We start from the raw sequence: 26,516 nt of genomic DNA on the forward strand, positions 1-26,516 counted from the left end.
TTACTTCCTCGCTAAAACCCATGTCTTCAGGCTCCAGCTGAAGAGTCTCTTCCTCGGAGAGAATTTCCCAGATTTCTCAATCTACCAATATTTTGAGTGCATGACACTCTCTCCAAGTGTGGTGTTTTCCTTCAGGGACCGTACTCTGACCCACATTACCTGCATTGAACATCTGCCTTCTGCGTGACACTGTTGGGGGCCACGGGGTCAAACCTCTTGATTCTGCTGTTTACAACGGAAACACCAGAGCCCTTTATCAGCTCATAACTGCTAAGTGCATATCTGTTGCATGAACAAATGAAGGACCTGGGAACCTGAGTGCAGGACTTTCCATTTCCCTTACATTTACTGCAGACCTCTCGCACATCAGTTCCTCGTTCATCAGCATCTATCCTTAAACACAGTCACTGCAAAGTGTTCCTACTGTTCTGTGTACTCCACACACCCTAACAGCACGCTACTGATTTCTGCGCCCAACTAACTGATGAAAACACTACCGAACAAGGCCAGGGATGAAATCTCAAGTTGCAGACATACTTCTCTGCAGGATGAGCTCTCAATAACTCATTTTTCCTCCAGCAGTCAGTAGTCTTGGGTCTTATTCTTCACCCAATCACAGGTCCTCTGAAGTCTGTGAAGTCTCTGTGCCCACTCCCATGCTTGGCTCTATAAACAGTCCGCAGCTCCAGAACCCTCTAGCCTACCAAGCTGTAGTGTTCTGCAGCACGAGTTCCCAGCCCACTTCACTCAAGCTTTCGAAGTCACTGCTACTCCTGCTAAATTTGCAAACTGCCTGTTCTTCCTTTAAACCCACTAAGGCCTCACCTGATGAAAACAAGCAGCGGAAACAAGACACTTCACTCGTCAGGTCTCTTACTTGCTCTTGTGTCATCTCTCTTGGATCCACCCTAATTCCGTTCAAGTCATACCAGTCAAACAAGAAGTATTTATTGAACCCCTACCATGTGCCAAGCAGTATTTGGTTCCTGGAGACATAACAATCATTAACACAAATCCTTCTACTTCTGTATAGCTAGGGTATGATCAGGCTCACAGAGAATTAAAAAAAAGAAAACATATCTAAAAACTAATGTTAAGATGATCTGACATCAATATCATATTTCTTAAACTGTTTTAGAATATCAACTGACCAACTTACATATCAGGTAGGGTTTGCTCGCATAAAACGTTCATCTCCTCCAGAATTTGCCTCCGTCCTTCCTCCTGGAACATATAAAATTACACTCCCTCATTCACCCACCAAGTTTGTAGCAATACTCTATGCTCATGTACCTTATGAAAAACCAATAGTCCTTCCACACCTCCTAACATGGCTATAATGACAAGTGTTGTAGAGGATGGGGAGAAACTGGAATCCTTGTCCAATGCAGGTAGGAATGCAAAATGGTACAGCCCTGTAGAAAAAGTCTTGTGGGTCCACAAAAGTCAAATTTCGAATTCCCACACTATCCAGCAATTCCTCTTCTAGGTATACACTCAAGAGAACTGAACACCTATGTTCATACAAAGTATGTCTATTCAATGGAATATTGCTCAGTCCAAAAAAAAAAAAAAATGTGCTGATACATACAACAACATGAACTTTGAAAACACTGCTTAGTGAAATAAGCCAGACACAAAAGGACAAATATGGTATGATGCAAATTATCTGAAATGTCTAGGATAGGCAAACTCATAGAAACAAAGTAGATTAGAGGCTACCAGGCTGAGGGGGTAGAAGAGTGGGTAGTTACTGCTTAAAAGCTATAGAGTTCATTTAGGGTTATGAGAAAGCTTTGGAAATAGAGGTGATGGTTGCACAACAATGTGAATAGAATTAATGCCACTGAAGTGGACACAGAAGAATGGTTAGAAATGGCAACATTTAAGTTTTGCATCGTTAACCACAATTAAAAACAATAAAAAGGGATGACTTACTAACAAAATACACAATCAACACAGTCATTGAGGATAATCTTAAAGACACCGTAGTGAGAAGTCAGACAGAAAGGAGTACACACTGTATGTTCTAACTGGCCCTGCACAGAAAAGTTTGCAATTGCTGGCATGCTGACTCCAGAAATACAATAAAAAAGACAAATATAATCTATAGGGGAAAGAAAATCCTTGGCTGCCTCAGGCTGCAGGTGGGAGGTAGCCAGTGCTGCAAAAGAGAAAAGGGAGTCCTTGGGATGGCAGACATCTTGGTTGGGTTGCTGATTACAAGGATTGTATACATTTGTCAAAACTCTAGTAAAATATGTACTGTGTTGTACATAAATTATACCTCAATAAAACTAATGACCAAAAGCTAATAGTCTACAGACGTAATAACACATGACAAAAGCAGGTAAAATACTCATTATCGGAAAAGGATCTTAAAAGGTTACTACCCACCACCCCCCCAAAAAACCCTACACACTGCTAGGATAGAAAACAGAAAGGTCAAAGGAGTTTTTCTGCTATCTACTTTGGCAAATTTCTAAAAAAACTTCCCTTGGAAGGATAAAAACAGGAGAATTATAAAATTCATAAATGCTACACAATGTCTGTCAACCATCAACACCTACACCTGAAATACTGTAAATAAACTATATTTCAAATAAAAATTTTACCAAAAAAAAAAAAAAACCACCCAATAATGCTGTGACAATGACAAGCAAAAGAAAAAAAAAATCTCGAAACAAAACCACGATAAGCAACCCATTTACTGTTATCGAGCCAAAATAAACGCATTAGCAAAAAAAAAAAAGCTTTAGCACTACGGGTATAACTGCAAAATTACACTATTTAATGCAGCTTCAATGTAAGAAATGATTTCTAATGAAAAATGAAAGCTTGCCTTCTACCGACTCTTTCATCAACTGGATGAAAAGAAATCATGGAAAAGTCTGCTTTACTAGAATTCAATTAAATATTCCTTTTATCACAAATATTATTTTATCGGACAGCTGAAACTCTTGCACGATTAGATCAGCAGGTATACAAAAGACAAGTATGAAATAAACTTGTAAAGATACAACCGAGTTGCCAGATCTGAATTTTTATTTATTTTTTTAAGATTTAAACTGTTAAAATTCACACTGGGAATTGCATCATTTTGTGCTCCCACCACCAGCTGTAAGCCCCTGGGAACTCAAGATAATTTTCCTAAAGACTCAAATGGTTATCAGTTCTGCAGACACAAAGGGCATCATTCCAATCTGCCAAACACAGCACCTAACCATAAGAAATTCTGGAATGAAAAAGGCAGAGTCCTTGCTCTCAACCAGCTACCATCTGCTGCCACGGAGGCATGATTCTTGAAAGCATGTGTGGGTCCAGGGTGTGAGGGGTCAATCAGATCAAGACCAATTCTTAGTCTAAGCCGGCTCAGCTCTCCCAGTGGCCAGCCCCCAAAGTCAGCCAGGGCTGCAAGAAAAGGTGCACTGATGCCCTCTAAGACCCAGAAAAGCCAGTGATTTTACACTTGTAAGTTCACCCTTGATTTCCCCCCCTCCACCCTGCCACTTCCCAAAGTGGGACACCAACACTTCAAGTCTGAGCAAAACAGACAGTTGGACTCACAGGCTGAAAAGCCAGCACCTGTGGGCAGTGTCTGCGCCTTTGCGCTCCTTTCTCCCTGTGTGATCTAGTCTTCCCACCCTAGTGGGGAGTTACTAGAAAGCCTCCACCTCTCTCAAACATCTGGCTTAAAACTCAGCATTCAAAAACTAAGATCATGGTATCCAGTCCCATCACTTCACGGCAAATAGATGGGGGAAAAATGAAAACAGTGGCAGAATTTATTTTCTTGGGCTCCTAATAATTGTGGATGGTGACAGCAGCGATGAAATTGAAAGACCCTGGCTCCTTGGAAGAAAAGCTATGACACGCCTAGAGAGCGTTTTAAAAAGCAGAGATATCACTTTGCAGACAAAAGTCCCTATAGTCAAAGCTATGATTTCTCCAGGAGTCATGTACGGATATGAGAGTTGGACCATAATGGCTGAGCACCGAAGAATTGATGCTTTTGTTAGAGAAGACTCTTGAGAGTCCCTTGGACAGCAAGGAAATCAATCCAGCCAATCCTAAAGGAAATCAACCCTGAATATCCCTTGGAAGGACTGATGCTGATGCTGAAGCTCCAATACTTTGGCCACCTGACGTAAAGACCTGACTCATTGGAAAAGACCCTGATGCTGGGAAAGATTCACGATATGACGAAGGAGAAGGGGGCTACAGAGGGTGAGATGGTTGGATGACATCACTGACCCAATGGACATGAATTTGAGCAAACTCAGAGAGACAGGGAAGAACAGGGAAGCCTGGCGTCGTGCCTCAGTACATTCGGCCATAAAGACTGGGGCATGACTTAGGGACTGAACAACCACCCCTCTGAGTTCTACGTCTCCAGGGAACCTCCCACTGTGGTCTCCTAACTTTGCAGATAAGGTAGCTGCCTGAAGTTGCAAGAATAACAGACTGCAACCGAAGAAGACTGTTCGAGTTGGGGCTCTGCTTCCAACAGCTGCAAGTTCAGACAAGCCCTTTAACCTGATGCGTAATTCCAGTGGCTCGGCTTCCCCCTCTGTTAAATGGCCCAAGTGTCAGACTAAGTGCTCTTGGATGTTCAAAACAAGACTCACCTTACCCAAAGGCTCTTCCTGCTGACTGCCAGATGTTTACTCTGCTACCTGAGAGAAGCCTCCAGAGACGCGGTCCCTCCCCTCCTCGGCTACTCCTCTCACCTCCACCCCTGTCCTTGTACCTACAAGACCTGTCGTCTCAGGACACGGTGTTCAGCGACCCCCGACCGGGCTGTTGGCCACATCCATCTCTCCTGCTGTCTATTCTAACCCACTGAGAACCAGTCTTTCTTCTATCCGATCCGTTCCCCAAAGTGCTACGTGGTGGTTTCGTCCCTAAATCGTGTCCGACTCTTGCAAGCCTCTAGACCGCCAGGTTCCTCTCTCCATGGGATTCTCCTGGCAGGAATACTGGAGTGCGTAGCCATTTCCTTTTCCAGAGGAGCTTCCCAACCAAAGAATCGAACCCGGGTCTCCTGCACTGCAGGCAGATTCTTTACCGACTGAGCTATGAGGGAAGCCCAGTCATCCGTGGGGAAGCACCTTAATTAGTGAAGTGAAAGTTGCTCACTCTGACTTGTTGCAAAGTCTGACTCTTTGGGACAGTCCATGCCAGAATAGTGGAGTGAGTAGCCTTTCCCTTCTCCAGGGGATCTTCCCAACCCAGGGATTGAATCCGGGTCTCCCACATTGCAGGCAGATTCTTGACCAGGTGAGCCATAAGCGCTGCGACAGCTATCTAAACACAGAGTAATCCCATGGCTTCTCTGAAATGCCTTGTGAGTGAAGAGCGAACCTCAGGCTCCAGAGCCCGGTTGCTGCCCGCCCTTCCCCGGCGGGGAGGGGAGGGTGCTTGCAGGGCCGGCTCCCCGGTGGGGCTACCCTCACCGCAGCCCTCAGGGCGCGGCCCTAACTCCCGGGCTACGCTGTCCCCACCTCCCCGGTGTAACTCTCACCTGAGCTCCAGCAGCCCGTCTCCCGGTCTCTCCGCGCGTCACCGGGGCGAGACGCCCACCGGAGCCCGCGCGCACAGCGGCTTCGAGGACGGGGGGCAGCGGGGGGCGCTGAGGAAGTGGCGGCGACGCACGCGCGCGCGGGAAGCTGCCGAAACCGACCTGCCCACAGCCACGGAGTGGAGCCACAGGCACACCCGCCATCCGCTCGCGGCTGCGCAGCCCCAGAGCAGCGGCCCAGGAGGCGCCCGCTCGCCTCTGCCCTGACGGCGCCCCGCCTCAGGCAGCCTTCCGTCGGTCGCGCGGGGCGGTCCAGGGCCGGCTCCACGGCCTCTCGCAGAACGTGGCGCAGACACCAGGCGGAGAACTTAGGCCGGGCCTCTGAGAGCGTCGGCGGCGCTCGGGGGGCGTGTGAGCGGCGAGCACCTGCCGGCGCCTGGGGGCGGGGGTTGTGTGGGCGGCGAGCCGGCCGTGCGCCTGCGCGGGGGGCGTGCGGCCGGGGAGTGCGTGAGGCGTCGGGGGTCGTGAGAGCGGGGAGCGCGGCCCGGCGCACTGGGGCGAGGGCGGCGTGTGTGCGGCGAGCCGGACCGGCGGGGAGCGACCAGAGGGGTGAGTGTGAGCTGGAGCCGGGTCGGCGGGGGGTGGGGAGAGGGGTGCGTGAGCCGGGCCGGCGGGGGCCTGGGAGAACGGTGTGTGTGAGCGGGGAGTGTGAGCAGGCAGCGTGTGAGCTGCGAGGCGGGCCGGCGTAGGGTGGGGAGAGGGGCGCGTGTGAGCGGGGAGCGTGAGCCGGCAGCGTGTGAGCGGCGAGGCGGGCCGGCGGGGGCGGGGGGCGTGTGAGCGGGGAGCTTGAGCCGGCAGAGTGTGAGCGGCGTGCCGGGCCGGCGGGGAGCGCCCGGAGGGGGGCGTGTGAGCGGGGAGCGTGAGCCGGCAGCGTGTGAGCGGCGAGGCGGGCCGGCGGGGCCGGGGGGCGTGTGAGCGGGGAGCTTGAGCCGGCAGCGTGTGAGCGGCGTGCCGGGCCGGCGGGGAGCGCCCGGAGGGGTGCGTGTGAGCGGGGAGTGTGAGCAGGCAGCGTGTGAGCTGCGAGCCGGGCCGGCGTAGGGTGGGGAGAGGGGTGCGTGTGAGCGGGGAGCGTGAGCCGGGCCGGCGGGGGCCTGGGAGAACGGTGTGTGTGAGCGGGGAGCGTGAGCAGGCAGCGTGTGAGCTGCGAGCCGGGCCGGCGTAGGGTGGGGAGAGGGGCGCGTGTGAGCGGGGAGCGCGAGCTGGGAGCGTGAGCCGGCAGCGTGTGAGCGGCGTGCCGGGCCGGCGGAGAGCGCCCGGAGGGGGGGCGTGTGAGCGGGGAGCGCGAGCCGGCAGCGTGTGAGCGGCGAGGCGGGCCGGCGGGGGGCGGGGGGCGTGTGAGCGGGGAGCTTGAGCCGGCAGCGTGTGAGCGGCGTGCCGGGCCGGCGGGGAGCGCCCGGAGAGGGGCGTGTGAGCGGGGAGCGTGAGCCGGCAGCGTGTGAGCGGCGTGCCGGGCCGGCGGGGAGCGCCCGGAGGGGGGCGTGTGAGCGGGGAGCGTGAGCCGGCAGCGTGTGAGCGGCGTGCCGGGCCGGCGGGGAGCGCCCGGAGGGGGGCGTGTGAGCGGGGAGCGTGAGCCGGCAGCGTGTGAGCGGCGTGCCGGGCCGGCGGGGAGCGCCCGGAGGGGGGCGTGTGAGCGGGGAGCTTGAGCCGGCAGCGTGTGAGCGGCGTGCCGGGCCGGCGGGGAGCGCCCGGAGGGGGGCGTGTGAGCGGGGAGCTTGAGCCGGCAGTGTGTGAGCGGGAGCGGGGCCGGCGGGGAGAGAGGCCCGTGTGCGCGGGAAGCGTGTGTCGGCAGCCTGTGAGCGGCGAGGCGGGCCTGGGCGGGGCGAGGGGCGTGTGAGCCGGATAAGGGGTTCTGTCAGTAGCAGGCCGGCGCCCCGGGGCGCTGTGATCCGGGCCTTCAGCGAAGGGGGCGTGTGAGCCGGAATTGGGGCCCTGGGAGCCGGGAGGGCAGGCGGTCACCATCTGGCCTGAGGGGCGGGCAGCTGGAGGTCGAACCCCGGCCCCCTCCGCGTGGGTCCGGCGGGGCGCCTGGAGAAAGCTATGAGGCTCCAGCGGTGGGCTTGGCCGGTGCGTCCGTCCTGCCGCCACCGGGCTGCTTATTGTTTTTTGATTTGAAGGCAGTGACAATATCCTGATTTTCCTACCCTACACTTTGGATTTCGAGTCTAAAAATGACTGCATAATGCCAGGTCAGTCTATAGCCAAATGTTTGTGTCTGTTCCTTCCGTTCTTCTCAGGAGAAGAAGTTTAGAGAGTAGAGTTGGTTTACAATATTGTGTTAGTGTCAAGGGTGCAGCAAAGTGAATCACTTACGTGTATATATGTATATCCGCTCTTTATAAAAACACTTTTTCCACATGGGCTGTTACAGAATGTTGAGTTCCCTGTGCTATAGAGTTGGTCCTCGTTAGTTATCTATTTTAGAAACAATCGTGCGTAGTGTGGCGTGTGTGAGTCCCAGTCTCCCAACAAGTGTATGTTTCTTTGGTACCTGTGCATGTATGTGTAAAAGTGCTAGAGAGGATCAGAGAGAAAGAGGCTGAATTGTGCTGTTTTACCCCTTGGGCCTTGAAAAGATAGTTCTTGAAACTTGAAAGTATTACCGTGTTTGGATTGTCAAGTTGATCTGCAGGGAACATTTCAAGAGACAGGAAAGCATGGAGTGGGGGTGGGGGGGTAGTGATAAATATATGGGCTTATGACAACAGCAGTTTGCTTTAGTGATGTTTTAATATGGGCTTCCCTGATCGCCCAGTTGGTAAAGAATCTGCCTGCAATGCAGGAAACTACTATAACTACTATAACATTGAGTCCACATTAATTTTATAATTCAGATTTAATTCATGTCACATTGACGGTGATTATTTTCAAGTTCCGATTTTCTGATTTTCGCATTTAAAATTGCCGTCTGAATTACTGATTCAAAACTAAATGGAACAAATATTATTCAGGTTATAATCATTAACAAAAGTATCTTTTTAAATTTGACTTAGATACAAGCAGCATCTGAAGAAAATTGACAGCAGTCCCAAGAGGAGCCTATTGCTTCCTTAAGAAGTCAGATGGAACTCAGAATTAAAGACTTGGGATCTGAACTCTCCAAGATGCAATCTTTTGAAGATTCTAATAAAGCAAAGTTGGAAAAATATAAGCAACACTACCTAGAGGAACTAAAAGTTAGAAAGTCCTTGGAAAAGAAACTAGACAAGTAAGTCAAAAGCCAGAATCACAGAAAATATATTTAGTCCATTAATTTGTGTCTGAAGCCTAATTTTTATAGAGCCAGTTCCTGAGATTAGTAGGAAGTGAAAACTAACTAGATAATCACTGCTAGAGGGCACCCTAAGAAAAATGAGTAATAAGATATCCTGGTAAGTTTTCCTAAGTTTGTCCTGCTTGATTCTACTTAAGATTCTCTCCTTCAAGTTCCCTGTCCTCTGTTTAAAAAATATGTATGTTTTCTAAATTAACTATATCGACTGTGACAAATAGGAATTTGATATTGATTTATTCTTGTTCATGAATTGAAAACACATAATTTACTTTGAAAGTCATGTCACACAAGCATTATTGCACTGGATAACAAGGTTTTACATGTTCATTTTGTCTATATTATAGTTTAAAATCTATGTGTTTTTTTCTTAATCTGAGAAAGTAGCTGTCCTAGGATTCGGGACTCAGTCAGAAGGACATGGCCTTTGTGACTTCTTTTGTAGAATTAGGAACTTTGACTAAATCAATGACTCTCATACCTTACAAAAAGATTCTTTTTTTTCCCAAAGAAAGGAACCTTTCTTTTAAAAAAGAAAACTCCTGCAGGGAACCGTGTAACATAAAACGGAGACAAGCATAGAGCCTTGTAGCTGAAGAGCGGCCAGAGGCCCCGCAGCTGTGACTTCTCTGTTCCCCATCCCTGCAGTGACCCCTGTGGGACCTTCCCCGTCTATGGGATATAGTTCGGAAACTCACACTTAGGAGAGAATCCCTCTGGCTAAACATCTTCAGAATTGAAACTTGCTGGGACACTGTTTCTTGTGTGTAAATTTTCTCACCTTTCTGTCTTTTCCTTAAATGGAAAGTTTGAAGAAAATCACAGATGTGTTGTTCTCCTTCTTAACATTCGACTTCAGACTTCTTCCTCCATTTGAACGTGACTTGAACGTGGCGGCGGATTCTTAACCACTAGACCCCGGAGGTGCACGCGTTCATTTAAAACAGTGCCTGGGAACTCCCTGGTGGGCCCATCACTAGGTATTTGGGCTTTCACTGCCAGGGGCCCTGTTCAGTCCCTGGTTTGGAAATTAAGATCCCACAGTCTGGGGAAAAACACACAAAAAAACAAACTGGAAACAAAAAAGCAGTGCCTATAGTTGTGTTGGTCATCTTCCCTTTGAAGGAAGAGTATCTTTCCCCCCACAGAATTCAATAAAAGTGGTCTCATTTTGAATGAGAAAAAAAAATCTAGCCTGGAAAGATTCCTGAATTGGTTCTTGGGCAGAAACAAATGAAGAGCCACCTAAAACCCCTCCCTGCTGGCCCCAGGGAGCTTTGAGGTGCGTCTGCCTCCTGTTACTTCCCCCAGAGCCCGCGTGGCCGGTGCTGCCAGCAGAGCTGCTCCTGGGGTGAGGAGGGCTCTGCCTCACACACCCGCCCAAGCCGGCTTTCCTCTGACTTTCCCTCTACTGCTTTTTCTTTATGGACTTCAGACTCGGGTGTGGGAACTCCCCTCGTGGTCCAGTGGTTAAGTCACCATGCTTCCACTGCAGGGGGAACTTGTTCTATCCCTGGCTGGTGAACTAAGATGCCAATGCCATGCGTGGTGTGGCCAGAAAAAAAAAAATCGGGTGTGATTTTGATCGCTCATGTCATAGCCCCTCTTGATATCACCTGGAATTTTATTTGAGGGCTAGGTAAGTAAAAGGCACATTTGTGAAAATCAGCACTGGTTAAAACAGCATAAACAGGTTATCTGGTTTCCTTGATGTTTTTTATCCTGGCCCTTTGTCCTTTTGTGAGCTGTGATGGGAGAGGACACACAAACACAGTCAAATGGTATCAGTTAAAACAGCAGCGCACTCAGCCATCAGATTCCCTCCTGTTTTTTTGTTTTTTGTTTTTTGTTTTGCCGTTAACTCTACACAGCTTGTGGGATCTTAGTTCCCCAACCCGGGATTGAAGCTGGGCTCTTGGCTGTGAGAGTGCAGAGTACTAGCCACTGGACCACCAGAGAATTCCCAAATCCCCACCTGTTTGATGGCTCAAAGGAAAGCTGATAAGTATTATCAAAGACACAAAAGAAATCTGAGATTGGATCAAACAAAATGGCCATTTCATTCTGCTCCCATGTAGTCAAGGTTTTTGTTGTTGTTGTTGTTTTCTAATATTTACTTATTTAGCTTCAGCAGCCTTCCCTGCAACATGCGGGATCTTTAGTTGGGGCATTCGAACTCTTAGCTGTGGCATGTGAGATCTCGTTCCGTGACCAGCAGTGAAGCTGGGTCCCCTGCATTGGGAGCTTGGAGTCTTAGCCACTGGACTACCAGGGAAGTCCCTCAACAAGTATTTTTGAGCACTTATTATATGCTAGACCACATGTAGAAGCTCAGAAGGTAAAATGAAAGCAATAGAATATCTCTGTGAAATGAAAGCTATGCAAGAATATTGATCCACATGGCAAAAGTCTGGACACAGGCTTTTCAATATGAGATTAGTTAAGGTCCATATAGTCAAAGCAGTGGTTTTTCCAGCAGTCATGTATGGATGTGAGAGTTGGATCATAAAGAAGGCTAAGTGCCAAAGAATTGATGGTTTTGAATTGTGGTGCTGAAGAAGATTTTTGAGTCAAAAGGAGATCAAACCAGTCAATCCTAAAGGAAATCAACCTGGAGTAGTCACTGGAAGGACTGATGCTGAAGCTGAAGCTCCAATACTCTGGCCACTGATGGGAAGAGCCAGCTCATTGGAAAAGACTCTGATGCTGGGAAAGATTAAGGGTAGGGAGGAGAAGGGGACAACAGAGAATGAGATGGTTGGATGGCATCACCGATATGACATGAACTTTGGAAAACTCTGGGAGATGGTGCGGGACAGGGGAGGCCTGGTGTGTTGCAGTTCATGGGGTTGCCAAAAGTTGGACAGGACTTATGACTGAACAACAATAAATTAATAGATCCACCGGATGAAATTGATGCATCATCGTAACAAAGAAGTTTGAGACATCGTCATACTAGCAGTTTAGCAGATTCACGCCCACCTTCCAGTGAGGGCTACTAGAATGGTCAGTCCATACAGCACAAGGAAGAGTAGTCCCCACTCGCCACAAATAGAGAAAGCCTGCAGCAACGAAGACCCAGCACAGCCAAAAAGAGATAGATTTTTTTTTTTAAAGAAAATAGGTAACAACTAAAAAAAAAAAAAAAAAGGTGAAAGAATGTCCCCTTGAGAAGGTGAATTCTGCTCAGTTTTGAAGGATATAGAGACCAGCACATCCAGTAGACATTTGTTGAGTATTTACAATGTGTCAGCCGTGAGACCACATGCTAGGTGGGGAGCCAGAAGATAAACACACTTGTAAGTAGTCCACCTTCAACTCTGATAGTGTATAACCCAGGCAGAGACGTTCCACAGCCAACAGCTGCATTTAGTGTTCAGAGGCAGCAGTAGAAATGTGGTCATTCAAGTTCTGTGCCAGGTGTGGGAAGCATGCTTGGAACTAGAGCCCCAGGCCTGCTTCTCTAGCACATACTGGTGACATTTTGACCTACAAGTATCCCTGCGTTGATTTCTTTCTGTGTGAGGTCAGGTGAAGCACAGGCAGAGAAAAGAGTTGGGAAGTGTGCAGCTCAGTGAACATGCATTGCAAGCGGCCCTGGGCCCCAGCATCCTGCATCCCTCCTCAGGTGCCCCTGGGGTCCCTCTGGCTCCAGCAGTTGCCACTGTCTTGATGAGAACAGCAGAGATTTGTTTGCCTGTTTCTGAACTTCCTACAGGTGGACATACACACAGCACATGCTCAGCGCATACTCTGGTTCTCTTACTCAGTATCATGTCTGCAGTCTGTATTCAGAGAGTGCAGGTCAGGGTCCAGGCATTGTCTCTGCCAGTGCTTTTGTTTCCCCTGTTGTCGTCTTTCATTGTCTGACTGAGTCACAGTTTATTTACCCATTTTCTTTAAGTACATCTGGATCATTTCCAATATTCTTTTAATAAATTATGTTTTTGCTGAAAAAAGAATCAAAGTGAAATGAAAATGTTTTAGACAGTCACACTAAAAGAACTTAACACCAGCATACTTAAGCAAAACGTAAGTCTCAAAGATCTATTTCAGATAGATGGAAACGTATCCCAGGCAGAAGGTAGGAAATGAAGGAAGAAAGGAAAAACAAAGTGGCAAATATTTGAATAATTTTAAATGAGCCTTGGCTATATAAAACAAAAATAATTTGTAAGGAGTTCAAATAAATGATAACCAGGCACAGATTATCAGACAGGCTTTGTGTTGTCCCTGAAGAGGGTGAAACTGGTTGATGTGAAACTTTTAAGCTCCATAAGAAAGCTAGTCTCTAGGGTAAAGAGCATTAGTGAACTGAAGCGGGTCAGCATTGTATAGTGACAGAAGGTTCAATTTTCCAAGAGGATATAAATGTATATTCTGTGACCCAGCAATCCCATTCTTTGGTGCGTATACTCCAGAGAAACTCTTAGGACATATGTGTGAGTGTTCAGAGCTTTTTTTCCCCCCGGTGTAGGGGCGAGGGATTTAATCAGGAAAGGAACCTTGGTGGAGGACTAGCCTAGGTGCTGGCATGTTCTCTTTCTTGGTGGGTAGTGAAGGCATGGATATTCCTTTATGTGCTAATGTTTGTGATCATCAGATGCCTCTTTTCTGCACTGTTTTCTAACTATGCTATCTAATTTCCTTTTATGGAGTTCTTGATAGTGTTTTTTTGGTGAATGGCTTATGATTCACTCTTAATTGCCTCACTATATCTTCAGGATTTTAAAACCTTAAGTAAATATTTGAAGAAATAAATGTCGTCAGTGCTGAAGGCAATATAAGAATCTTCCATCTGAGAAAACCCCAAAGGCCAATGCGTTATCTATGTGGCCTGTCGAAAGCAATGTTGACCACTTTTCTCAAATTCACAGGTTAACTTCGAGGAATTAAGGACGGTTTTGTGGCTGTGTTGTCATCACAGGCTGGTCTTGCCTCCTCAGATGAAGACAGTGGGTCTTTGGAGTCAGGTAAGAGGCCTTCATGGCCTTCTTTACTTCTCTTTGTGTGATTCTGTGACTTCTGTAATATGATGTTGTACCTGAACAATGCAGCAGGTCTATGATCCCCAGCCGCATGGACTGGGACTATGGACTGCTGCACCTGGCTTTTTTTCTTCTTTGGCTTCCTTATTTGTGAAATGGTTCTGCAAGGGGAAAACTCTCGTGTTTTCGTCTGCACTGCACAAAATCCTCTGAATACCCTGGCACTTCTGGTCACTAGATCTCTGTCGTTTCCCCCACACCAGGCCATTTTGCAACACCATCTGGGAGTTCTGCAGTTCAACTCCATTCTGACACCTTGCCCCTGGACACAGCTGCAGACCCCACAGGCTAAGACAGCAATGCCTTCAAACAACAATCTCAAGTCCAGCTTGTCCGCTTTGCTTCTGACCCACTGCTAAAGATCAGAGGTGCCCACGGCCTCCTCAGGTTCAATTAATTTGCTAGAGCAGCTCAGAGAAACCCATTACTGGATCAGCAGTTTATTGCAAAGGATGTAACTCACGGTGAGAGGTGCATGGGCTGTGGGCAGAGGCTAGAGCCCCCACGCCCTCTCCAGGGCTCATTCTTCCCCAGTCTCCCCGTGTTCACCAACCCAGAAAGTCTCTGAATGCCATCCTTTTGGGGTTTATGGAGGTTTCGTTCCACAGTCATGACTGATCCAATGATGGGGCATCAGTGATTGAATTCAACATCCAGCCTTTGAGCTCTCTAGAAGTCAGGGGTAGGGCTGAAAGTTCCAACCTCGAATCTCATCCTTGGTTTCCCTGGCAACCAGCCCATCTCAAGGTGTGGTTCTCTTTTTTTTTTTTTTTTTTTTAATATTATTTTATTAGTTGGAGGCCAGTCACTTTACAACATTTCAGTGGGTTTTGTCATACATTGACATGAATCAGCCATATAGTTACACGTATTCCCCATCCCGATTCCCCCTGCCACCTCCCTCCCCACCCGACTCCTCAGGGTCCTCCCAGTGCACCAGGCCCGAGCACCTGACTCATGCATCCCACCTGGGCTGGTGGTCCGTTCCACCATAGATAGTATACATGCTGTTCTTTCAAAACATCCCACCCTCACGTTCTCCCCCAGAGTTCAAAAGTCTGTTCTGTACTTCTGTGTCTCTTTTTCTGTTTTGCATATAGGGTTATCGCCACCATCTATCTAAATTCCGTATACATGTGTTAGTATACTGTAATGTTCTTTATCTTTCTGGCTTACTTCACTCTGTATAATGGGCTCCAGTTTCATCCATCTCATTAGAACTGATTCAAATGGATTCTTTTTAACGGCTGAGTAATATTCCATGGTGTATATGTACCACAGCTTCCTTATCCATTCATCTGTTGATGGGCATCTGGGTTGCTTCCATGTCCTGGCTATTATAAACAGTGCTGCGATGAACATTGGGGTGCACGTGTCTCTTTCAGATCTGGATTCCTCAGTGTGTATGCCTAGAAGTGGTATTGCTGGGTCATATGGCAGTTCTATTTCCAGTCTTTTAAGAAATCTCCACACTGTTTTCCATAGTGGCTGTACTAGTTTGCATTCCCACCAACAGTGTAAGAGGGTTCCCTTTTCTCCACACCCTCTCCAGCATTTATTGCTTGTAGACTTTTGGATAGCAGCCATCCTGACTGGCGTGTAATGGTACCTCATTGTGGTTTTGATTTGCATTTCTCTGATGATGAGTGATGTTGAGCATCTTTTCATGTGTTTGTTAGCCATCTGTATGTCTTCTTTGGAGAAATGTCTGTTTAGTTCTTTGGCCCATTTTTTGATTGGGTCATTTATTTTTCTGGAATTGAGCTTCAGGAGTTGCTTGTATATTTTTGAGATTAATCCTTTGTCTGTTTCCTCATTTGTTATTGTTTTCTCCCAATCTGAGGGCTGTCTTTTCACCTTACTTATAGTTTCCTTTGTTGTGCAAAAGCTTTTAATTTTCATTAGGTCCCATTTGTTTATTTTTGCTTTTATTTCCAATATTCTGGGAGGTGGGTCATAGAAGATCTTGCTGTGATTTATGTCGGAGAGTGTTTTGCCTATGTTCTCCTCTAGGAGTTTTATAGTTTCTGGTCTTACATTTAGATCTTTAATCCATTTTGAGTTTATTTTTGTGTATGGTGTTAGAAAGTGTTCTAGTTTCATTCTTTTACAAGTGGTTGACCAGTTTTCCCAGCACCACTTGTTAAAGAGATTGTCTTTTTTCCATTGTATATCCTTGCCTCCTTTGTCAAAGATGAGGTGTCCATAGGTTCGTGGATTTATCTCTGGGCTTTCTATTCTGTTCCATTGATCTATATTTCTGTCTTTGTGCCAGTACCATACTGTCTTGATGACTGTGGCTTTGTAGTATAGTCTGAAGTCAGGCAGGTTGATTCCTCCAGTTCCATTCTTCTTTCTCAAGATTACTTTGGCTATTTGAGGTTTTTTGTATTTCCATACAAATTGTGAAATTATTTGTTTTAGTTCTGTGAAAAAAACCGTTGGTAGCTTGATAGGGATTGCATTGAATCTATAGATTGCTTTGGGTAGAATAGCCATTTTGACAATATTGATTCTTCCAATCCATGAACACGGTATGTTTCTCCATCTGTTTGTGTCCTCTTTGATTTCTTTCATCAGTGTTTTATAGTTTTCTATGTATAGGTCTTTTGTTTCTTTAGGTAGATACACTCCTAAGTATTTTATTCTTTTTGTTGCAATGGTGAATGGTATTGTTTCCTTAATTTCTCTTTCTGTTTTTTCATTGTTAGTGTATAGGAATGCAAGGGATTTCTGTGTGTTAATTTTATATCCTGCAACTTTACTATATTCATTGATTAGCTCTAGTAATTTTCTGGAAGAGTCTTTAGGGTTTTCTATGTAGAGGATCATGTCATCTGCAAACAGCGAGAGTTTCACTTCTTCTTTTCCTATCTGGATTCCTTTTACGTCTTTTTCTGCTCTGATTGCTGTGGCCAAAACTTCCAACACTATGTTGAATAGTAGTGGTGAGAGTGGGCATCCTTGTCTTGTTCCTGATTTCAGAGGAAATGCTTTCAATTTTTCACCATTGAGGGTGATGCTTGCTGTGGGTTTGTCATATATAGCTTTTATTATGTTGAGGTATGTTCCTTCTATTCCTGCTTTCTGGAGAGTTTTAATCATAAATGAGTGTTGAATTTTGTCAAAGGCTTTCTCTGCATCTATTGAGATAATCATATGGTTTTTATCTTTCAATTTGTTAATGTGGTGTATTACGTTGATTGATTTGCGGATATTAAAGAATCCTTGCATTCCTGGGATAAAGCCCACTTGGTCATGGTGTATGATTTTTTTAATATGTTGTTGGATTCTGTTTGCTAGAATTTTGTTAAGGATTTTTGCATCTATGTTCATCAGTGATATTGGCCTGTAGTTTTCTTTTTTTGTGGCATCTTTGTCTGGTTTTGGAATTAGGGTGATGGTGGCCTCATAGAATGAGTTTGGAAGTTTACCTTCTTCTGCAATTTTCTGGAAGAGTTTGAGTAAGATGGGTGTTAGCTCTTCTCTAAATTTTTGGTAGAATTCAGCTGTGAAGCCATCTGGTCCTGGGCTTTTGTTTGCTGGAAGATTTTTGATTACAGTTTCGATTTCCTTGCTTGTGATGACTCTGTTAAGATCTTCTATTTCTTCCTGGTTCAGTTTTGGAAAGTTATACTTTTCTAAGAATTTGTCCATTTCATCCAAGTTGTCCATTTTATTGGCATAGAGCTGCTGGTAGTAGTCTCTTATGATCCTTTGTATTTCAGTGTTGTCTGTTGTGATCTCACCCTTTTCATTTCTTATTTTGTTAATTTGGTTCTTCTCTCTTTGTTTCTTAATGAGTCTTGCTAATGGTTTGTCAATTTTGTTTATTTTTTCAAAAAACCAGCTTTTAGCTTTGTTGATTTTTGCTATGGTCTCTTTAGTTTCTTTCGCATTTATTTCTGCCCTAATTTTTAAGATTTCTTTCCTTCTGCTAACCCCGGGGTTTCTTCATTTCTTCCTTCTCTAATTGCTTTAGGTGTAGAGTTAGGTTATTTATTTGGCTTTTTTCTTGTTTCTTGATGTGTGCCTGTAATGCTATGAACCTTCCCCTTAGCACTGCTTTTACAGTGTCCCATAGGTTTTGGGTTGTTGTGTTTTCATTTTCATTTATTTCTATACATACTTTGATTTCTTTTTTGATTTCTTCTATGATTTGTTGGTTATTCAGAAGCGTGTTATTTAGCCTCCATATGTTAGAATTTTTAACAATTTTTTTCCTGTAATTGAGATCTAATCTTACTGCACTGTGGTCAGAAAAGATGACTGGAATGATTTCAATTTTTTTGAATTTTCCAAGACCAGATTTATGGCCCAGGATGTGATCTATTCTGGAGAAGGTTCCGTGTGCACTTGAGAAAAAGGTGAAGTTGATTGTTTTGGGGTGAAATGTCCTATAGATATCAATTAGGTCTAGCTGGTCCATTGTATCATTTAAGGTTTGTGTTTCCTTGTTGATTTTCTGTTTAGTTGATCTATCCATGGTTGTGAGTGGGGTATTAAAGTCTCCCACTATTATTGTGTTAGTATTAATTTCCTCTTTCATACTCGTTAGTGTTTGCCGTACATATTGCGGTGCTCCTATGTTGGGTGCATATATATTTATAATTGTTATATCTTCTTCTTGGATTGATCCTTTGATCATTATGTAGTGTCCTTCTTTGTCTCTTTTCACATCCTTTATTTGGAAGTCTATTTTATCTGATATGAGTATTGCGACTCCTGCTTTCTTTTGGTCTCCGTTTGCGTGAAATATTTTTTTCCAGCCCTTCACTTTCAGTCTGTATGTGTCCCTTGTTTTGAGGTGGGTCTCTTGTAGACAGCATATATAGGGGTCTTGTTTTTGTATCCATTCAGCCAATCTTTGTCTTTTGGTTGGGGCATTCAACCCATTTACATTTAAGGTAATTATTGATAGGTGTGGTCCCGTTGTCATTTACTTTGTTGTTTTGGGTTCACGTTTATACAACCTTTCTGCATTTCCTGTCTAGAGAAGATCCTTTAGCATTTGTTGAAGAGCTGGTTTGGTGGTGCTGAATTCTCTCAGCTTTTGCTTGTCTGTAAAGCTTTTGAATTCTCCTTCATATCTGAACGAGATCCTTGCTGGGTACAGTAATCTAGGTTGTAGGTTATTCTCTTTCATTACTTTCAGTATGTCCTGCCATTCCCTTCTGGCCTGGAGGGTTTCTATTGATAGATCAGCTGTTATCCTTATAGGAATCCCTTTGTGTGTTATTTGTTGTTTCTCCCTTGCTGCTTTTAGTATTTGTTCTTTGTGTTTGATCTTTGTTAATTTGATTAATATGTGTCTTGGGGTGTTTCGCCTTGGGTTTATCCTGTTTGGGACTCTCTGGGTTTCTTGGACTTGGGTGGCTATTTCCTTCCCCATTTTAGGGAAGTTCTCAGCTATTATCTCCTCGAGTATTTTCTCATGGCCTTTCTTTTTGTCTTCTTCTTCTGGGACTCCTATGATTCGAATGTTGGGGCGTTTCACATTGTCCCAGAGGTCCCTGAGGTTGTCCTCATTTCTTTTGATCCTTTTTTCTTTTTTCCTCTCTGCTTCATTTATTTCCACCATTTTATCTTCTACCTCACTTATCCTATCTTCTGTCTCCATTATTCTACTCTTGGTTCCCTCCAGAGTGTTTTTGATCTCATTCATTGCATTATTCATTTTTAATTGACTCTTTTTAATTTCTTCTAGATCTTTATTAAACATTTCTTGCATCTTTTCAATCTTTGTCTCCAGGCTATTTATCTGTACCTCCATTTTGCTTTCAAGATTTTGGATCATTTTTATTATCATTATTCTAAATTCTTTTTCAGGTAGATTCCCTATCTCCTCCTCTTTTGTTTGACTTGGTGGGTTTTTTTCATGTTCCTTTACCTGTTGGGTATTTCTCTGCCTTTTCATCTTGTTTAGATTGCTGTGTCTGGAGTGGGCTTTCTGTATTCTGCAGGTCTGTGGTTCCTTTTATTGTGGAGGTTTTACCCAGTGGGTGGGGTTAGACGATTGGCTTGTCAAGGTTTCCTGATTAGCGAAGCTTGCGTCAGTGTTCTGGTGTGCGGATCTTGATTTCTTCTCTTTGGATAGCAATGGAGTGCCCAGTAATGAGTTTTGAGATGGGTCTATGTGTTAGGTGTGACCTTGGGCTGTCTGTATGTTGACGTTCAGGGCAATGTTCCTGCGTTGCTGGAGAATTTGCGTGGTATGTCGTGCTCTAAAACTTATTGGCTCCTGGGTGGTGGTTGGTTTCGGTGCGGTATGGAGGCTTTTGTACGGTCACTTATTACTTAAAGATCCATGTAGTCAGGAGTTTTCTGGTGTTCTCAGGTTTTGGGCTTAAGTCTCTTGCTTCTGGATTTCAGTTTTATTCTTCCTGTAGTCTCAGGACTTCTCCAACTATACAGCACTGATAATAAAACTTCTATGTTAATGGTGGAAAGTTTCTCCCCCGTTAGGGATACCCAGAGAGGTTCACAGAGTTACATGAGGAAGAGGAGAGGGAGGAGGGAGATAGAGATGAGCAGGAGGAGAAAGAGGGGGACTCAAGAGGAGAGAGACAGATCTACGAAGTTGTCTGATCCCAGAGTGTTCTCCGTAGCCCAGACACCCACAAAGATTCACAGAATTGGATTGGGAAGAGAAGGGGAAAGGAGGAAATAGAGGTGTTCTGAGGTAGAAAACAGAGTCAAGATTGGGAGAGAATAATCAACACATTCGTGAATAAAAATGGGAGCTGAATATTGGATTCTTAAATGTTCACAATTTATATCATATACTGAAAAACAAAAATTAAAAATCTAGAGTAGAGGTTAGACTCTTAAAAATACTATATTAAAAACAAAAACCAAAACACACAAAAGAAATTTTAGAAATATATATGAAGTTTGGTATAAAAATAGGGCTGCTCTTCTTTTTTTTTTTTTTTTTCCCTTTCTTCTGTAAGGTTATAGTGGATTGAAAATGAAAATTAAGGCGTAGTAAAAGGAGTGCTAGAGGGCTTTAAAAGAAATAAGAGAAAAAGAAAAAGAAAATAGAAGAGAAGAAGAAAAAAGAACAGAAAAAAAGAAGAAAAAGAAAAAAGAAAGAGAAAAAAAAAATTGTTTTGCCTAATTAAAAAAAATCGTAAAAATCTATGAAAGTTAAGGAGTAATGGGGGAGTAATAAGGAATTTTTAAAGGAAAATAAAAGAGAACCAAGAAAAAAGAAAAAAAAATTTTTTTTTTTTTTCCTTACTTAAAAAAAAAAAAAGAGAAAAGAAAAGAAAAAGAAAAAATATATCTAGGAATTTCTCTGGAGCTGTTGCGGTCAGTGTGGGTTCGGCTCAGCTTCAGATAGCTCCTCGTTCCAGCTTACACTTCTCGATATCTACAGGCCCTTCCGGTGTAGTCAGTCGGTGGTTTCTTCAGGGATTTTAATCTGTTGCACCAGTCCCTTCTGAAGCGGTTCCCTTTATTTGGGTTCTGTTGCCGGTCTCTCTTCCGCGCCTAATTTCCGCCCTGACACAGGGGGCGGAGGTGGATTCTTATTTAGGTAGCTAGTTCCGTCGCGCTGCGGGGAGGGGCTGTGCGGGGAGGGGCCGTGCGGGGAGGGGCCGGCGCTCCCAGGAGAGGCTTGCGCTCTTTTCTCGGTCTGCGCTGCTCAGACTCCAGGCTTTTCTGTCTGAAGCGCGCGCCACGCTGCGCGCGGCTCCAGCCCTCGGGCGATTCACAAAAGCGCAGCACACAAAGCTGGGCCCGCGCTCCGGCCCCACGCCGCCCGAGCGGCCCAGGCAGCCAGGCGCTTGACGGGCGCTCTCTCCCCGGGTGCGGCGCGTCTTCTGCCCCGCGCGGTCCCAGTCTCAGTCCCCGCCGGCGCCAGTCGGGCATGCGCGCCCTCTGCCCTCCGCGTCCCCAGCCCCAGTTCCCGCCCGCGCCGGTCGGGCGCCCGCCCCCTCCGTCTCGCCGCGACCCTCCCGGCGGACTTCGGTCGCCCAGAATCTCGGTCCCTTTGTTCTGCGAACGGCCGGTAGTGTGTTCGGGCCGGTTAGTTTTCTCTCTCTCTTTGCTCTCCCACAGTTCAAGCTGGCAACTCACAAAAGCTCCCTCCGATTGTCCTCAGGGCGCTCAGGCCCGGACCCTGCCCCAAGTAATGCCGCCTGCTCCTCTCCGTTCCGCCCCCACTTGCTGGTGGCGGATGCGGGCGTCTGGGGTACTTTTCTGCTGGGAGTTGCTTTTAGGCTCGTAATCTGTGGGTTTTATTTATTCTATCCCTCCCAGTCAGATTCAAACTCTTGAGATTCCAACACTTCCCCCAGGCCCGCCAGTGCGAGGGTTTCCCGGTGTCTGGGAACGTCCTCTATTAAGTCCCTTCCCGGGACGGATCTCCGTCCTTAGCTCTTTTGTTTCGCTTTTTATCTTTTATATTTTGTCCTACCTCCTTTCGAAGACAATGGGCTGCTTTTCTGGGCGCCTGATGACCTCAGCTAGCGATCAGAAGTTGTTTTGTGAAGTTTGCTCTGCGTTCAGTTATTTTTTTGATGAATTTCTAGGAGAGAAAGTGGTCTCTCCGTCCTACTCCTCCGCCATCTTGGCTCCTCTCTTCAAGGTGTGGTTCTCAAAGTCACCTTATCAGCATAAACTTGGGTGTGGTTGCTCTCATTACTTAGGAAATTTGACGGTTTTAGAAGCTGTGCAATGGATGGGAGGAAGACCAAATTCATATTTAAGTCACAGTCTCACACTTGTCAAGTACTATCTAGTGCTGAAATTACAGTGAACGGTGTAGACAAGATAAAGTGGGTGTGGAGAGGTGGGAGAATTTGTTCTTCCCAAGGGCGCTGCAGGTGTAAGGTGCTGGCCAGGCTGGGAGGCTGGTGGAGCAAGCAGGATGCCACCAGCTGAGGCAGCTCTCCGCCTGTCTAAGACAATAGTGCTCTGTGCTCTTGGGACTTGTTAAAATCCTGGTTTCCAGTGGGATCCGTGGCACAAAGGTAAGATTTCAAAACAAGTGAAGAGGGTCTGTGATACTTGTCAGAAGGTGGAGGGAGAATTCTGGAGGGAGGCCTGCTTTGAGGTGTGGCCTGTGGGTCCAGTGGGAAGGTGATGGCGGACGTGCTCCTTAGAAGATGGGCCAACTCCTTGGCTGGCAGCGCCTGCCGTGCTCTGGCCGGATGACCTGTCGAGGCTGCATGTGAGGAGTACTGGGAGGGAGAGTGCAGTGGCCAGCGGGTCCCTTCCTCCCCCACGGTGCAGGAGTTCGAGGCATCTGCCCCACACAGGGCTCTGGTCGGCTCCAGATCCCGGGAGCTGCCTTGCTCAGGAGCAGGTGCATGACTGGGGCAGCGGGTGCCATTGGAAGGTTTGGGGCTTGTGTGCCTTTCATGTAGATTCCAGTGAGCCCCCCAGCAACCCCTACCCCTGAAATCCTGTGGCTGATCGTTCCCATTACTCAGGTGAGGTTTTCTCGTCTGGAGCTAGGCCCTTGGGGAAGCACTTGTGGCCTCCCCTGGGGCTGAAATCTGTTGGTGTCCCACAGCCTGCTGCTGGAGCCACGTGGGAGCTGTGACCTGGGGGAGAGGAGGCTGATGGGGCAGGAGTCTGATAAGGGGGCGGAGTCAGAACAGGGGTGGAGTCTGATAAGGGGGTGGAGTCTGCCCAAGGGAGGAGCCTGATACAGTGGTGGAGTCTGACCAGGGGGAGGAGCCTGACGGGGGAGTTGTCTGATAAGGGGTTGGGGCGTGACAGGGTGGGGTGCGGGCTCAGAGGGAGTCTGCCCAGAGGAGGAGTGTGACCAGGGTGAGGAGCCAGCTTGTCAGCTGGCCTCCCTGGGACCTGAAGGGTCCGGTCATTGGTTGCTTTGTCTCAGGTTTCTCTTCCCCGAGGTGGGAAGAAGGCCACTTGGCTTTCCCGACTTGGGGTGTGATCGTGTGACCCTGGGCATGAAGGTGCGTGAGAAAGGCCACGCCCGTGTCATTGCTCCCTTTTCTGTGCTGGAACTCCTGTGAGTCCTCAACTTGTGTCCTCTTCGTGACTGGTGCTTTTCTCTGCCAACCCCCGTTTCGTTTTGTGTTGTTTTTCTCTTCTTTCAATTTTCAGACTTTGCTCAATTACCCAGTCAGTGGGCGGGTCAGTCATAGGCCTGCCTGAGGAGGCTCGGACAGGGCTGGTGCTCACGGGCGGCCCCTGTTGTGAGAGCCCAGGGAGCCCTGCCCCCGCCCTCCGGGGCTGTGTGCTTCCCATGCGGGCCACCCTCCCGGTCTCCCCCATGGACTTCATCCCTGCCTCCCCGGCCAATCCACAGCATCCCACTCTCCGGCTTTCTAATCTGCCTGCTGGTCCTTCCCAGCGACTCATGCCACGATTGGAAACACACGCTTTGATGCTCCAGGAAGGTGCATGGCACCTGGGGCCAAATGGCTGGGGTTTTGAAGAACATTTCTGCTTCTCAGTCGTTCTGCTCCTTCAGTGAAGGCCATCACACAACACGTAACCAAAAAAGGTTTTTTTTTTAATTTTTGCTTGTTTAATCTTTTGGCCATGCCTCTCTGCGTGCTGAGAGCATTCTGCTCCTATGAATAAATATGCACACACAGGAGGCACAAGGCTCGGTTGACCTTGTGGCCTGCCGGCCGTCTGGGCAGCGGGTGGGGACTGGCCGTGACCCCCAGAGGTTCCCACTGAGAGGCCACAGCTCTGTGCTCTGTGGGTGGTGAGACGCTGCCCCCTCCTGGCCTGATTTGTCACGTGGACACGTTCCTGGAGACTCATTTCCCCCTGGAGGAGGGAGGACTTGACACTTTGGGAGAACATTTATGAATTGGTCCTAATGTGTGTGATTTCTGGGCGTCTCGTTGCTCTGGGGAAAGTGCTGAGCAGCGGAAACGGTGAAGAAAGGGGTACCATTTCAAGGGGATGTGGGCCTCCAGACACAAACCAGGGGGTCTCAGGAGGGTAGAGGCAGGAGCCCATTCAGGGCAAGGGTGTAGACGTGGTGCTGGGTCACGACCTCCAGTGAGCGGCGAGTTGCTGAGCCCCAGGTGGGGCTCCGCATGCTGTCAGGCACACCTGGTTTCCCGAGTGTGTCCCTGCTGCCCACTCCCAACTGCCATGGCCTTTCTCTTCCCGCCGTTCCCCGCTCAGAAACCAGCCACAGCCTGTGTGTGGACAGAAACCAGAGCAGGTGGAGAACCTGCATGCAGGCCCCTGCTCCCTTCCTGGGGTGCTCAAGCCTTCTGTTTGCTCCCTGTCAGTGGGAATACTCCCTCTTCTCCAGCCGCCCCAGGAGTTCCCACGTGGGGAGAGTGTACAGGGCCGGACCCTGCCCATGATAACCTCACAGGGTCCGGGAACATGGTCATCCTGCCCTAGATGTCCTCTGTGACATGGAACTCAGCATCTTCTTCCCAAGACTCCTGCCTTGTCCTCAGTTTCTGTGCGTCTCTGGCATCACTGTTTCTCCTGAAGGACCAGTTGGACCCAGCCTCCTCCTCTGATGCTCCCAAGGTCAGGGGCTGCGGGCCAGTTTCCGGTGAGGAGGAGAGAGACGAGGTGGTAGTTAGTCCCTGGGACCATGACCCACCTGTGTGCAACGGTCTCTTTTCCTGGCCTGGCCTTGCTTCCTGGGACCCTTTGCCTTTCTCTCCAACTGGCCCCTTCTGGGTGCTTCCCTTCGAACCCGCGTTCTCTCCTGGTCACAGCCCAGGCCGCACCTCCACTCCCCAGTCTCTCTGGCCACTCAGATTCCTGCAGAGGCAGAGTTGTTTCTTCTCTGCTTGCAGAGTCCCCATTGCTCCGCAGATGCGGGCAGGTAAGGAGGGAAGAAGGAAGTGCAGGGGTGTAATAGGGCTTGAGGGAGCCTCATGGATCCCTAGTCGACGTCCGCACCTGCCTCTGCCCCCGACTTTCGACCCATGCGAGTCTGAGCCTGCCTGGCTGTGCTGAGGTCGTTGCCTTCTGTGTCCTGTCCAGGTGGGGTGCTGTAGTGAGGTGGGGTCAGGCGGGTGGGAAATGACCTTCTGGTCTTTAGAGAACTTGGATTGTTGTGAGGTTATTTCTTTGTATAGAAATCTAGATTTTTGAATTAGTTTTCTATCACATAGCAAAAGCATATTTTGCTTGGAAACACTGAAGCAACACCGAGCGTTTAGGATGGAAAGTCCTGTCTCCCAGCCTAGCTGTCTCGGCCCCGGCCCCACGTTGGCCCTTCCCTGTGTTCTTCTGACATTTTCTCTGTCTGTCCCCGAGAGCCACATCGCATCTGTGAATCTGCATCTTCGTAAGCACAAGTGGGCCCAGAGTCTATTTTAAAGAGCCCCACACACCTCCCATTGTCTTTCCAGTTGTCTCCCGGGCTGTGCCCTCAAAGGACGTGAGCGGCTCTAAGTGGTCCGGCCGTCGGAGCCAGCCCGAGCCCTGTGGCGCTGCAGGTGGAGCCCCAGGTTTACTGGAGCAGCCGGTCAGACCCAGTGTGAGGAGCCAGCTCTGCCGCTCGCCGTCCCTGGAAAGCGTGGAGGTGGGTGGACCCCCCTGGGCACCTCCCCCAGTCACTGCTCACATGACATGACACAGGAGGATGGGAGAGGGCATCTCATCACTGGAAGAGTGGCTATTTGGGGACCTACATCGGTCTTTA

General features: G+C 47.6%; 1 protein-coding gene across 1 annotated transcript; it reads right to left on the minus strand.

Annotated features, from left to right (window-relative positions):
- Positions 1 to 996: 996 nt before the first annotated feature.
- On the minus strand, positions 997 to 25,242 carry LOC136157102 (basic proline-rich protein-like). Its single transcript, XM_065919134.1, has 3 exons — positions 25,222 to 25,242; positions 5,525 to 7,391; positions 997 to 1,224 (listed from the first exon to the last, which is right to left on the minus strand). The coding sequence occupies exons 1-3, from the start codon at positions 25,240 to 25,242 to the stop codon at positions 1,163 to 1,165; spliced, it is 1,950 nt and encodes a 649-aa protein (XP_065775206.1). The 3' UTR covers positions 997 to 1,162.
- Positions 25,243 to 26,516: the final 1,274 nt, after the last annotated feature.

Source organism: Muntiacus reevesi, chromosome 2, assembly GCF_963930625.1.
Source record: "Muntiacus reevesi chromosome 2, mMunRee1.1, whole genome shotgun sequence".
Classification (NCBI taxonomy): Eukaryota; Metazoa; Chordata; class Mammalia; order Artiodactyla; family Cervidae; genus Muntiacus; species Muntiacus reevesi.

Bases quoted from the DNA above. Each gene is read 5' to 3' on its own strand.
- LOC136157102 (XM_065919134.1), bottom strand. From the start codon at position 25,242: ATGACCATGTTCCCGGACCCT. The intron at 7,392-25,221 runs GTGAGGTTATCA...CGCCCCGCCCAG, and splicing joins TGACCATGTTCCCGGACCCT to GCCCGCCTCGCCGCTCACAG. The intron at 1,225-5,524 runs GTGAGAGTTACA...TATATGTTCCAG, and splicing joins GACGGGCTGCTGGAGCTCAG to GAGGAAGGACGGAGGCAAAT.